Raw genomic sequence first — 13,801 nt, forward strand, 5'->3', positions numbered from 1 at the left:
GGCGTGGAAGGCCACTCGGGCCTGGGCACCTCAGGGCATGGGGCTCTGCCTCACTGGGCAGGTTGGGTCCGCTGTAGTCACTGGAATTGGGCAACCATTGGCAGGTGACCTCGTCTCTGCTCCAGGCAGCTCACAGGTTGCCCAGGGCCACGGACACCCTTGCCTGCCTGCACTGCCCACGCTGCACCTCTCCCCAGGCTGCGGCCTGCTGCCTCCTGACAAGCCAAGTTTGCTGGCCCAAGCATTGCACAGTTCTAGGAAAAGAGACAAGGGGCTGGGCCGGTCAGTGGGTTCAGGCTGTGGCAGTGACTCAGCACAGCCCAAAGAGCGCGGTGCCCAGGGCCGAGCAACGGTGTGGTGTGCGCAGAGCTGCCAGCCTGTGTGGCAGGATGTGAAGCCACAGAGGAAACACAAGAAGCCCACCCAGGAGCCCAGAACCCGTGCCAAACTCCCAGGTGCCTTGCAGGCAGTGGGTGCACGCAGACGGCTCCTTGGAGCACAGCAGGGTCGGTGCAGATGTGCCCTGGCCACAAAGTCAGCTGACCTCGGGGACCCTGGCAGCCGGAGGACCTGAGCGTGGCACCTCCCCCAGGGAAGTGAGCAGAACCCCAGCTGTGGACCTTCACAGCACAGCAACATGCTATGAACATGTACATGCAAACATGCAGTCCCCGAGCTGGGGCCTGAGCGTGAGGGTGGGGAGGCGGCCAGGATGGAGGCCCCCTCCCTCCCTCAGCCATGAGCCGGAGGGGCTCCGTCAGCTGGCACCTGCACATCCATCCTCAGAGTCCATCCCAGGTCTGTGGCCCCGCAGGGGAGGCAGAGGGACCCGGCCAGAGGAGGTGGACTGCACTCTGCAGGAGTCTCCCACACACCTGAGCCACAGGATTGAAGTGCAGAGTCTGAACCACCCACGTCCCCAGAACTGGAGAACCCTGCTCTGATCCTAGAGGGGAAGCAGCAGGCCTGAGCTCAGCCACCCACCATGGCTGCTGGGGCCGAGGGGTTGCTCCCGACCCAATGCAGCTCAGCGTCCCCTGCCCTCTGAGCATCCCAGACTATACAGAAGCGTCAGAGACTCACACCCCAAACACAGGGCCCAAGACCTCCACACCAAGCCAAGTCCCCTCCCAGAGCCCCCCTCCCTGAGCCATCAGCCCACCCAGGTGGCACCCAAGTCCCCATGCTGGGGGTGCAGCGCAGACCCCGCAAGCTCCCAAAATACCAAGGACCTGCCCTGGAAGGACAGAGGAGTCTCCTGTCTGAAATGAAACCAAATGGCCAAAAACTCAGGGACATTCCAAGGTCAATCCCCAAAGCCAAACAGGCTTCCTTTTAAGGACAAACAGGAGTTCCTTTTGCACTTCTCGGGCTGTCCAAGAAGTAAGGTGCCACTGTCCACCTGCTGCTGGCCCAGGGCCTCACCTCAGCAAGCTTCTCCGCGCAGAGGGCATGCTGGCCTCAGAGCCCCCAACGCCGTAGGGTAGGTCCAAGTGCCCCAGGTCCCCCAGGCTTGGGCACCTGCTGGTTATGGCTCCCCAGGGAGCAGGCACCAGGCAGGTGTGGAGGCTGAGCAGAACATGAATCTAAACCCCCATGAAGCTCACCTGAGGCTCAGGTGTCAGCCACACCCTCTCTCACCTCAATCCCAGGGTTTAACTGTTCTGCTCTTGGGCAGAACCAGACCTTCTGGGCTCCTTCCCTGCACCTCCCCTCCTCCATCAACAGGCAGAGCCTGGCAGCTGAGGTGTGTCTGGGGAAGGTGGGCTTGGAGGAAGCTGTCCCCACTGGAGAGGGGCCCACACAGACCAGTAGGGCTTCTGCATCCAAATAAGGACATGAGCGAATGTCCTGATTTCTGCATGTGTGGAAGGCTGAGAATCTGTGGATGGATGAAGAAGTATGGCCTTCTAAAACCTTCCTTTACAGCAGGCAAAGAAGCTTTTGAAATCTTGGGGCACAAGAACTTGTGAAAGAGGGCACTGGAGCAAGAAATGAATGCAAGTATCTACTTGTAGATTTCATGGCATGGAATTTCACTTCTTTGCCCAGGAAATAAGCATCATTCTGAGATGAATGACAAACCACAGAAATATTTGGTACATTTGGTCCTAAGAATTAAGTCTGTATGAATAAAAGTTTCTTGCAAATCAATAAGAAAACAACAAATACCCCAAAGATGCACAGGTTACGTGTGGGGTTGGACCCCTCTCCCCATCCAAGGTCCTGCCATGGGCCACCTGAGTCTGAGTCCGCACATGACAGCTGTGCCTTTGGAGCCTGGTGCACAGGACACATATCTGGGGTACTTGGCCCCCCAAGCAGCCCCATCCACCATGTCCACTGGACCTCAACTCCAGATGAGTGCTGGCCAGTGACACAGGAGGGGGAGCATGCCCCACTGTCAGTGGGGTAGGAATGAGGGGTGGGCTGTGACTTGGAGGTCTTTGCCTATGGCATCCCACTGCCCAGAGCGCAGAGTGGACATGGGCACCCAGAGACTCTCCAGCATGGCCTCACTGTCTTCAGAGATCCTGAGCTGGGCAGCCTTGAGACCGTCCTGACAGGGAGCCCAGCACAGCTTCGGGCCCAGCTCTCAGCACAGTAGCTCCCGTCCAGTGCTCCAGAGTGTCCAGCTGCCAGACCTTGGAGAGCATCCCCATCTGAGGTCAGGTCAGAACCCTCTGCAGACCCCGAGCTGTCCCGGAGCACAGGGCTGCAGACCAGCCCCTGCTGCAAACAGCAGATAAGCAGGCCGTTGGGGCGGCAGGGCGGGCTGGCCTGGTTACTCTCTCCGGGTGCTCCCTGTGCCCCACGTTCCACCTTTAGACAGGCTCCTGCTTCTCCTGCCCAGGCTGCCCAGGTGCAGGAACGGCCCCAGCAGCCTCTCAGACACTTCTGTGGTCCACACTATGGTAGTGGGGCTGGCAGGCAGCAGTGGGGAACCTCCTTCCCGGTGGGGCTCAGCTCCCCAGATGCTGAGTCACTCTGGGCTCTGAGCAGGAAGAGCAGGCCAGCTACCTTTGTGCCCCTGGGGCAGGTCCAAGAGGAAGATCAAGAATGGCTGTCCAGCTGGCCAGGGGGAGGCCAGTGGGCTCTGCCCACAGCCCACATGAGGTGAAAGGTGTGGCTGCAGGCCCTCTCGGATACAACAGGCGCTCAGAGGTGGTGACCAGGGACACAGAAACACAGTGTGTGCCAGAGCACACGTCCTTGCCCATGGGACCTTGGACAGGTACTGCTGGCCCACCCACTGCTTCACCAGGGATGGTTCCCTGTGCCCAGGGCATTGCCTGCGTTCAGAGCAGTTGTGTCCATGTCCTGGACCCACAGTAGGGACACGTCCCAGCAAAACTCGGGGCAAGCAGGTGGAGCAGAGAGGCCAGGGAAGCCCAGGCTAGAATCGGCAAGTCAGCTCACTCCAGGCAGCGGTGAGAGGGCAGGACAAACATGGCTCCCATGGCAAAGGTTCAGGAGAGAGGCATCCTGCCCCACCAGGGGCGCAGTAGCAGTGGGGCTGCACAGCAGGGCCATCCGTCCAGCACACCCTCCCAGACCCGGGCTCAGTGACGCCAGGAGGACCCCTGCCAGCCGCCCAGCACAGAGGCACCGAGGGCCACATCCCACGGGCCACACCCCACGCACGCTGTTGTAGCTGGTGCCTGACCCCAGGTCTCCTTTCCAGAGTTGTGGGGTTGAACGTGGTTCACTCCTCTTGCCAGTCCCCCTAAACGTCTCTGGCTATCCTTTGTGCCCATCTTCCCTCCTGTCCAAAGGCCCAATAGCCACAGAGCCCAAGAGCTGGCTCTGGGCACCAATCTGCCGTAACAAAGGGTTACCAGCTGACTTCCTGGGCCACTGTCCTGTGGAGCACCTCTTTGCACCTGCTGGACTTGGGCCAGTTAGGAGGGGGCGGCTCTGCCCGGAACACAGGGCCAGGAAGGCCAACTGCAGACCTGCCCTCAGGCACCACCTGCCCCCACCCCACGTGCCAGCCACATCCAGGGCACATCTTGGCATACCCAGGACTCCTCCCCACCCACTGCCCTGCAAGTGCTGTTCTAGAAACTTCATTTTGATTCACTCTTTCCACAGGGCATGAACCCAAGGGCTGGGACTGAGACAGAGTATCCATGCGCATGAGGCCACCAGCGGGGCCTCCCAGGCTGTCCTCCCCAGACCCCTGAGGTTGGAGGAGCTGTCCTGGGGGCCTCCACCAGGGTCCAGGAAGGAGCAGCAGGGGTGATGGGCATCCACACTGCAGCCCTCCACAGTGAGTGTGGCTACACCAGCAACCCTCCCCGCCCAGTGCCAGGGGTTGCACTGGGGGTCTGAGGGTCCTCCAGGGCACCCCCCAGACAGCAGAGCAGCGGGTAGGTGTTCAGCCTCCCCGCCTGGCTTCAATTCCCATAAGCCACAGGAGCCACAGGAGGGTGATGTTAGGCACAGCCACTCCTGCGGGTCTAGCCAAGAGCAGGGGCCTTCTGGGTCACACGTGCCTGGGGCAGGAGGGTGGCCACCACCAGCACATCTCCTATCAGACACCTGAGTCCTGAGCACCCCAGGGCAGCTCTACCCATGGCCTCCCAGGAACGGCACCCTCCTGGAGGGTGTGGCCCCTGTGCTGGGGGCATACCCCACACTTCCCCAGGGCTGAGACCATGGGGGCCACCCCTGGCTGAGGCCTCCTCCTCCCAGGACCACAGGCCCCCAGGTGTGGCAGCATCGAGTGCAGAGGTGAAATCAGAACCTAAGACAAACAACAGCACAGCGAGCCTGAGCAGGGACAGGACACCACCCTGTGGCTGCCAGGGAGGCAGAGTCTCCCAGTGCCTCCACTGGGTCGCGGGGTCACTTCCTCCCGTCTGCATTCCCCGCTGCTCTAACAGGTTTTTCCGGACATGTGAAGACTCAGCCTGACGTGGGTGAGGGTGAGTCAGTGATGGTGGGCAGTCAGGCTTCCTGGGGCAGCTCTGCCTTCGAGACCTGCAGCGATCGACACAACACAGAGGGGCCGGGTCTTGAAGCACCCCTCTGGGACACAAGAGCAGAAGCTGGCCACATGTGGCCAGGAAGCAGGGAGCAGCAGGGCCCGGCCCCTGTGAGCTCCAGGGACGCGCCAGGCAGCCAGCAGGGCCAGGGCAAGGCTGGCACTGGCAGAAGTGCCTGGCACATGCCCACCCTGGCTCCATGTCACTGTGGCTATTCAGGCCGGGCCACCGCTCAGATTAGCCGCAGGGCCTTCCCCCTGCAGCATGCCCAGAACCACAACCCACCACATCCGGGGGCCGGAGGACGTCCAGCTCCCAGCACCAGCCCCACTTCGGCAGGCACCAGTGTCCTCCAGCGGGCAGGCAGGTGTCCATCCAGTCTGTGCTGAGCCCAGGTCTCTGGCAGAGGCTCTGAGCCCTGGCTCAGCCGGTCATGTTAGCCTCTGCTGACAACAGGAGTCAGCTCGCAGCCCGGGGTTGGGCTGGTGGCTCTCAGGCCAGGGCTGAGGACTGTGGGTCCTGACCTTGGCCAGCCAGGTGTGAGGATGTCCAGAGGAACAGGCAGAAAGACCTGGAGCTAGCCCTGGGGGACGGCAGGATGTGTGGACGGGTCGCCAGGTTGGTGGTGTTGGCCGCCCACTGTGGCCCACACCTGCCTGGCCTCTTGGTCAACAAGGACCACAGGGCCTGGAACGGAGTGAGAAGCACCAGCCCTCCATCCCCAGGGCCCGAGCTTAGCAGAGGCCATCAGCAGGCCCCAGGCTGCCTAGGCAGACCTGGCTAGGAGGGCAGAACATGGCCACAGGCACAGAGGCCAGCACAGGAGGGGCCCCTGGAGTTGCAACGAGCCGGCCAGGTACCCTGACACGCCACCTGCTGGCCAGCACAAGGGCTTGAAATCGACCCAATTGGTGTGCTGGACCCAAGACCAGAGAGGACACCCATCTCTGCCAGAACATGGAGGGTCCATGACCAGAGGCCCCTGGCCAGGGAGGAGGCCTCTGAGGGGCAGTAGGGTGTGTCCTGCCCAGAAGAGCCTCTCCCAGTGCCTGGACCCCTTGGGTCAGAGGAGGGGCCCTCAGATCCAGCTCACTTGGGCCCACGCGAGTCACAGGAGGACCCTTTCTACCCAGCCCCCAGCTCAGCTCCCACAGGAGTGGACACTGGGCACAGTGGATAGCCACTCCTGATAGCTGGCCGAGTGGGGTCCTGGGGTCCCACGGCCCCCGACACCCAGGTGGAGCCACGTACATTCCATGACAGAACCAGGAAGGTAGGGGTCATTCCACTTTTTACTGGAAATTCACAATGGACAGAAGAAAATGTGTCCGACCTCCCAGACTGCCCAGGGGCCTCAGGTCAACAGGGTGCCCAGCGAGCCCGGCTCAAGCCTCTGGCTGCAGAGGAGTAAGTGTGGGCAGCCTCCTGTGGCACAGGCACCTCTGTGCCAGGGCCCCTCCTGCAGCCCTGACACTCCCTGAAGCAGCAGAACCAGAGCTGTGGGCACCTCCAGCCTGAGGCCTTCGAGAAAAGGGGGATGGCCTAGACATGACCAGGGCCACCAGGCCCGGCTGCTCCGCCTGGCAGCCGGGTCCACTCACGCCCTTCACTGCAGGTCATGGTGGTAACATGGTTCCCTGCCCACACCCCCGGGGGCCTGCACCCTGGCCCTCTTCCCAAGGGCCGGGCTGACCAAGTGGAACCAGTAAGACCCGACTGGATGGGGAACCCACCCTCCACCACAGCCCCACGGAGCGGCAGTGTCCAGGAGGGGCCTGCCTGAGAGCCCCACACCCTCGACCCAGAGTTGTCCTGGTCTCCCCAGCAGGGGACGGGTCACCTTGCCTGCCCTGTGCTGAGGGCTGCAAGGCGGCAGACCCACCCCAGCGCTGCGTGCCACCAGGGAGGCCCATCAGGCCCGGGCGGGCAGTGTCTTGTAGGGGTTCAGGATGCCCCTGGGGTCCAGCAGGGCCTTGACCTGCCACATGAGCTGCACAGCAGCAGGCGGCTTGCTGTGACCAAGGGTGTCCCTCTTCCTGAAGCCCAGGCCATGCTCGGCACTGACGCTGCCCCGCCGCCCTGCTGTCCAGGCATACACATAGGGCTCCAGGGCGTCCAGCAGCGCTGCACTGAAGGTCTTCCGCCGTCACATTCAGGTGAAGGTTGCCATCCCCTGGGGACAAGGCATGTGATCAGGCTGGACAGGGGACCCGGGCAGTGCCCAAAGAGCCCTCCCCTAGAGCCCCCAGTATGCCCCTCCTGCCACTGACCGCCTGGGAGACGGCCTGCTGTCCTGGTTCTGTGGTGACAAGGCGGTCACTGTGTCCTGGGCTTCCGTGGCTTCTCTTGTTTTCCCTGACCACCACCCCGCTGACCTCCATACTGCTTCCACCCATGTGGTCACCCCTGAGGAGGGTTCCCATCTCCAGACACAAGTGTCCACTAGTCCCAGCCAGTGTTCCATGCTGACCCTGACAGCCTTGGGCTGAGACCTCAGGGTTGCACCCCAGGGGCCTGACCACAGTTGGGGGGCAGGCAGCTCCACCTGGTCATCCCAGCAGGCCAGCACCGGCTCCTGTGCTCGACATTCCGCTGCCCGGCTTGGCCCCCAGCTGGGACCCCAGGACTCTGAGCCCTGCTCTTGGGCTTCACGGTGGGGAACACCCTGAGCACAGGCAAGCTCAGCCCTGTCAGTGGCAGGAGCCAGAGGCCTGGGCCACCAGAACTGGGGATGGGCAGGTGGGGACAGCCTGGCCAGGGCGCAGGGCAACAGGACACAGCAATGACAAGTCGCAGGTGGGACCAGGCATGACACAGGGGACACAAAGTCACAGCAGAGCTACCCAGCCCGGGGGATTCAGTCCGTACAGCACAGCCAGACTTGATGCTCACAGATGGCAGGAGGGGACCGGGGGCCGTCAGACTCAGGTGCAGATGGCCCAGCAGGGGTTGAGGACCCTGACCACCCCGGGTGGGAGGCCAGGAGGCGCTCACTGCCTCCCTCTGCAAGACCTGCCCTCAGGAGAGCAGAGTGTGGGTGTGGCCTCTGCACTGGGCTGCCGGGAGGCCTGTAGGGCCAGGTGGGCACCTGAGGCACATGCTCAGGGCGCAGAGGAACAACCCTCCTGGGCACTCTTGTCGCAGTCCACCAAGTCCACCGAGGGCCTGGGCGGGAGGACACTCTTCCTCCTCCAGCCTGCTGGGCAGCCCAACGGGGGACCACGCCCCACAGTGCATCTGGGGTGAAGGCCACTGAGAGCAGCCGCATTGGGGAGCCAGGGCGAGGCCTGGGTGGGCGGGGAAGAAGACACCCACAGGAGCCGGGTGGTCCCAGGACACGAGCTGAGCGGGGGGACAGGAGGGGCTCCAGGGCGCTCCCACCCCCACAGCACTGCCCCAGCCGCCGGGGCAGCTGTTCCCACAGAGGAAACCTGACCACTCCTGAGCTGAGCCGGGACAGAACGCCACCGCGCAATACCGCTCAAGAGGAGGACCAGGGAAAGGCCTGGATGCCCAGAGTCTCTCCCAAGAGCCCAGCACAGGCTGGGCAGCAGGAAAAATCAAAGAGCTTCCAGACTCAAGGAGTCAGGGATCTGCAGGAGGAGAGGCAGGAGGTGGGAGACCTGGGCAGACTCCAGAGCCAGAGGGGACACAGCTGAGTAGCTCCTGACACTGTGAAAGGCCGTGGGCCAGCGGGCCCTAGCAGGGCCAGCAGAGTTCACTGGACATCGGCAGCAGGAGGCCCCACGCTACTGCTGGCAACAGGCTCACCACGTGGCCTAACGGGAGCCCAGGGAAGGCACCTGGTAGGAGGATCCGAGCTCTCCACCAGAGGGGACCAAGGCCCAGACACAGCGAGGCTGCAACCAGCGCAAGAGGTCAGGGAAGTCCAACAACCAACCCCAAGAAGGATGGGGCAGAGACACCAAGACCCAGGGCTCAAAAGACAGAAATGAAATGCTTCGGACAGGGACGGCCAGTGGAAGGGACCACAGGATGAAGCAGAGGAGAGGGATGAGGAGAGGGACCAGAGGACAGACCAGAGGGAGGGACCAGGGAGGGACCAGGAAGGGACCCAAGGGAGGGACCAGGGAGGGACCATGGAGAGACCAGAGGGAGGGACCAGGGGGTGAACCAAGGAGAGGGACCAGGGAGGGACCAGGAAGGGACCAGAGGGAGGAACCAGGGGGTGAACCAGAGGAGAGGGACCAGGGGGTGAACCAGAGGAGAGGGACCAGGGGTGAACCAGAGGGAAGGACCAGAGGGAGGGACCAGGGAGGGACCAGGAAGGGACCCAAGGGAGGGACCAGGGAGGGACCATGGAGAGACCAGAGGGAGGGACCAGGGGTGAACCAAGGAGAGGGACCAGGGAGGGACCAGGGAGGGACCAGGGAGGGACTAGAGGGAGGGACCAGGGGGTGAACCAAGGAGAGGGACCAGGGAGGGACCAGGGAGGGACCAGGGAGGGACCAGAGGGAGGAACCAGGGGGGGTGAACCAGAGGAGAGGGACCAGGGGGTGAACCAGAGGGAGGGACCAGGGGGTGAACCAGAGGAGAGGGACCAGGGGGTGAACCAGAGGGAAGGACCAGGGAAGGACCAGAGGGAGGGACCAGGGAGGGACCAGGAAGGGACCCAAGGGAGGGACCAGGGAGGGACCATGGAGAGACCAGAGGGAGGGACCAGGGGGTGAACCAAGGAGAGGGACCAGGGAGGGACCAGGGAGGGACCAGAGGGAGGAACCAGGGGGGTGAACCAGAGGAGAGGGACCAGGGGGTGAACCAGAGGAGAGGGACCAGGGGGTGAACCAGAGGGAAGGACCAGAGGGAGGGACCAGGGAGGGACCAGGAAGGGACCCAAGGGAGGGACCAGGGAGGGACCATGGAGAGACCAGAGGGAGGGAACCAGGGGGTGAACCAAGGAGAGGGACCAGGGAGGGACCAGGGAGGGACCAGGGAGGGACTAGAGGGAGGGGACCAGGGGGTGACCAAGGAGAGGGACCAGGGAGGGACCAGGGAGGGACCAGGAGGGACCAGAGGGAGGAACCAGGGGGGGTGAACCAGAGGAGAGGGACCAGGGGGTGAACCAGAGGGAGGGACCAGGGGGTGAACCAGAGGAGAGGGACCAGGGGGTGAACCAGAGGGAAGGACCAGGGAAGGACCAGAGGGAGGGACCAGGGAGGGACAGGAAGGGACCCAAGGGAGGGACCAGGGAGGGACCATTGAGAGACCAGAGGGAGGGACCAGGGGGTGAACCAGAGGAGAGGGACCAGGGAGGGACCAGGGAGGGACCAGGAGGGGAACCAGAGGGAGGGACCAGGGAGGGACCAGAGAGTGAACCAGAGGGAAGGACCAGGGGGTGAACCAGAGGAGACAGACCAGGGAGGGACCAGAGAGTGAACCAGAGGGAAGGACCAGGGGGTGAACCAGAGGAGAGGGACCAGGGAGGGACTAGGGAGGGGACCAGAGGGGAAGGACCAGGGGGTGAACCAGAGGGAGGGACCAGGGAGGGAACCAGGGAGGGACCAGGGAGTGAACCAGAGGGAGGGACCAGGGAGGGACCAGGGAGGGACCAGGAGGTGAACCAGAGGGAGGGACCAGGGAGGGACCAGGGAGTGAACCAGAGGGAAGGACCAGGGGTGAACCAGAGGAGAGGGACCAGGGAGAGACCAGGTGGTGAACCAGAGGGAAGGACCAGGGGGTGAACCAGAGGAGAGGGACCAGGGAGGGACCAGGGAGGGACCAGGGAGTGAACCAGAGGGAGGGACCAGGGAGGGACCAGGGGGTGAACCAGAGGGAGGGACCAGGGAGGGACCAGGGAGGGACTAGGGAGTGAACCAGAGGGAAGGCCTAGTCACAGGGAGCCCACCAGTGGTCCTTAAGATGCAGAACCAGAGAAGGGTGTGCATGAGTCCAGATGCAGAAAGAGGAGATGAACACACACAGAGAGGGATCTGGTGCCTTACAGGTACAGGAGAGGTCAGGAGAGGGACACAGTTGCCTTCTCGATGTCCACTGATGGACAGTCAGTGCAGGGCACTGTGGTCTGGCCAAGGACCCCACGTCACTGTCGTGGGACAACAGCACGAATGCCCCTAGCCTGCCAGCTGGGATGCCCACCAGATGCCCACCGCGCAAGGACTCCACCAAGCATCAGCACCAAGTGTCCAGCAGTGCGCAGCCCCACCAGTAAGGGAAGGTGCACAGAGGCACCGACCAGAGGGTCGCGAGCTGGAGGAGGCAACGAGGAACGTGGAGGAGGCCGAGGAGGGTGAGGGTAGCCCAAGCCCCCTCCCAGCACACCACTCAGCCCCGAGCTCTCAGGGACAGCGTCTGGCCACCTGGATGGGCAAACGTCTTCAGGCATGGTCTCCAGCAGACCACCCTGAGGACCAAGGGCTGCAGAGGCAGGTGCTGAGGGAAGTGTGCAGAGGCTCGAGGACAAAAGGTCCTGCTCACCAGGGCCAGGCCGTGGGGCCCGCCCCCCCTGCCTCCGAGCCTGCCCTCAGACACAGTGACCAGGAGGACGGATCCCACCCTGGGCAGAGACCCCACCCCTCTGACAGGAGTGCCAGCTGCAGCAGGAGGCAGACAACATGGACATCTGTGGGGTCTGGGGCCAGCTGACCCCACCAGCTGCAGAAAGCTCACGCTTCCAGTGCTCCTGACATGGCCCTGAAGGCTGCCCCACCATCCAGGCACATCCTGGCCAGTTCCCCAGCCACCAGGCAATGGGCAGGGTTTCCAGGTCTGGGGATTGAGACCAGGGTGCTCTATCACTGAGACACGTCCATGGTCCCACTGTTCTTTACTTTAAGATAAGGTCTATGCTGAGCAGCCCGGGCTGGTCTGGAAGCTGGGATCACAGGTGTGCACCAGTGCAGTGGCTCGTCAGCCTTTAAAATAGCTGGAAACCACCTGACATCTGCACAACCTGTGGGTCAGTGAAGACCGAGAATGGAGAGAGCAGGCATTTGCACCAGAGGGTGGCAGGAGCGGCCTCCACACACAGGCCCAGCCCCAGGCCCAGCCAGCACAGCCCTGCAGCAGGGGCACCATCAGAGACTGAGGCACCACCAGAGACTGAGGCGCCACCAGAGACTGAGGCGCCATCAGAGACAGAGGCACCATCAGAGACAAAGGCACCATCAGAGACTGAGGCACCACCAGAGACAGAGGCACCATCAGAGACCGAGGCACCACCAGAGACCGAGGCACCACCAGAGACCGAGGCACCATCGAGACAAAGGCACCACCAGAGACTGGGGCACCATCAGAGACTGAGGCACCATCAGAGACAGAGGCGCCATCAGAGACCGAGGTGCCATCAGAGACTGAGGCGCCATCAGAGACTGAGGCGCCATCAGAGACAAAGGCACCATCAGAGACTGAGGCACCATCAGAGACAAAGGCACCATCAGAGACAGAGGCACCACCAGAGACAGAGGCACCACCAGAGACAGAGGCACCACCAGAGACAGAGGCGCCATCAGAGACAGAGGCACCATCAGAGACAGAGGCACCATCAGAGACCGAGGCACCACCAGAGACCGAGGCACCACCAGAGACCGAGGCACCACCAGAGACCGAGGCACCATCAGAGACAAAGGCACCACCAGAGACTGGGGCACCATCAGAGACAGAGGCACCATCAGAGACAGAGGCGCCATCAGAGACCGAGGCACCATCAGAGACTGAGGCGCCATCAGAGACTGAGGCGCCATCAGAGACAAAGGCACCATCAGAGACAAAGGCACCATCAGAGACCAGGGTGCCATCAGAGACCAAGGCGCCATCAGAGACCAAGGCGCCATCAGAGACCAGGGTGCCATCAGAGACCAGGGTGCCATCAGAGACTTGGGGCACCCTCTGCGTGAAACTCAGGCCAGGCCAAGACTGTGCAGTAAGAAGAGGAACAACCAGAGGACTGTCACCCATGTTCCCTGCACATGACAGAGGTAGAGGAGAGGCAAGGGTGGCTAGTGACACAGAGTGACATGCACTGGGCCCCTGTCACCACAGCCCAGGAAGCCTACATTGCCAGTGGAGTGTCACATGGGTCCCAGAGCCAGCTGTCTCTGCTTATGTGACAACAGTGTCCTCACCAGGGCACTTCTGAGATCACACTGCTCCTAACAAAGAATGTAACAGAAACACCTGAACACAGCAGACTGTGGGAGGGCCACATACACACAGTAAGGAAAGTCCAATGGCCCATGAGCCCAGCACTCTTTAAAATTAGAGAAAGAACTGAATGAAGCTCAAAGCAAAAGGGGAAAGAAAATGACAGAGGTATTGGCAGAAATAAGGCCATGAGAGGAAGCCAGTGTCTGAGAGGAGCATCCAGGAAAGCCAGGAAGAGAAGAGCAGGCCAACCATAACCCAAGGCCCCCGAGAAGAGCAGGCCAACCAGAACCCAAGACCCCCGGAGAAGAACAGGCCAACCAGAACCCAAGGCCCCAGGAGAACAGGCCAACCAGAACCTAAGGCCCCAGGAGAACAGGCCAACCAGAACCTAAGGCCCCAGGAAAGACCAGCAAGCCAACCAGAACCCAAGGCCCCAGGAGAAGAACAAGCCAACCAGAACCCAAGGCCCCAGGAGAAGAGCAGGCCAACCAGAACCCAAGGCCCCAGGAGAAGAACAGGCCAACCAGAACCCAAGGCCCCAGGAGAACAGGCCAACCAGAACCCAAGGCCCCAGGAGAACAGGCCAACCAGAACCCAAGGCCCCAGGAAAGACCAGCAAGCCAACCAGAACCCAAGGCCCCAGGAAAGACCAGCAAGCCAATCAGAACCCAAGGCCCCAGGAAAGA

General features: G+C 62.4%; 1 protein-coding gene across 1 annotated transcript in view; it reads right to left on the reverse strand.

Annotated features, from left to right (window-relative positions):
- Nucleotides 1-6,271: 6,271 nt before the first annotated feature.
- Nucleotides 6,272-13,801, reverse strand: part of D2hgdh (D-2-hydroxyglutarate dehydrogenase) — a 31,780-nt gene continuing 24,250 nt past the window's right edge. The window contains 2 exon segments of the mRNA XM_047543922.1: nucleotides 6,272-7,128; nucleotides 7,130-7,164. Of these exon segments, the coding sequence (XP_047399878.1) occupies nucleotides 6,904-7,128; nucleotides 7,130-7,164 (260 nt within the window). The 3' untranslated portion in view covers nucleotides 6,272-6,903.

The sequence above is a fragment of the Sciurus carolinensis genome, chromosome 3 (assembly GCF_902686445.1).
Source record: "Sciurus carolinensis chromosome 3, mSciCar1.2, whole genome shotgun sequence".
NCBI lineage: Eukaryota > Metazoa > Chordata > Mammalia > Rodentia > Sciuridae > Sciurus > Sciurus carolinensis.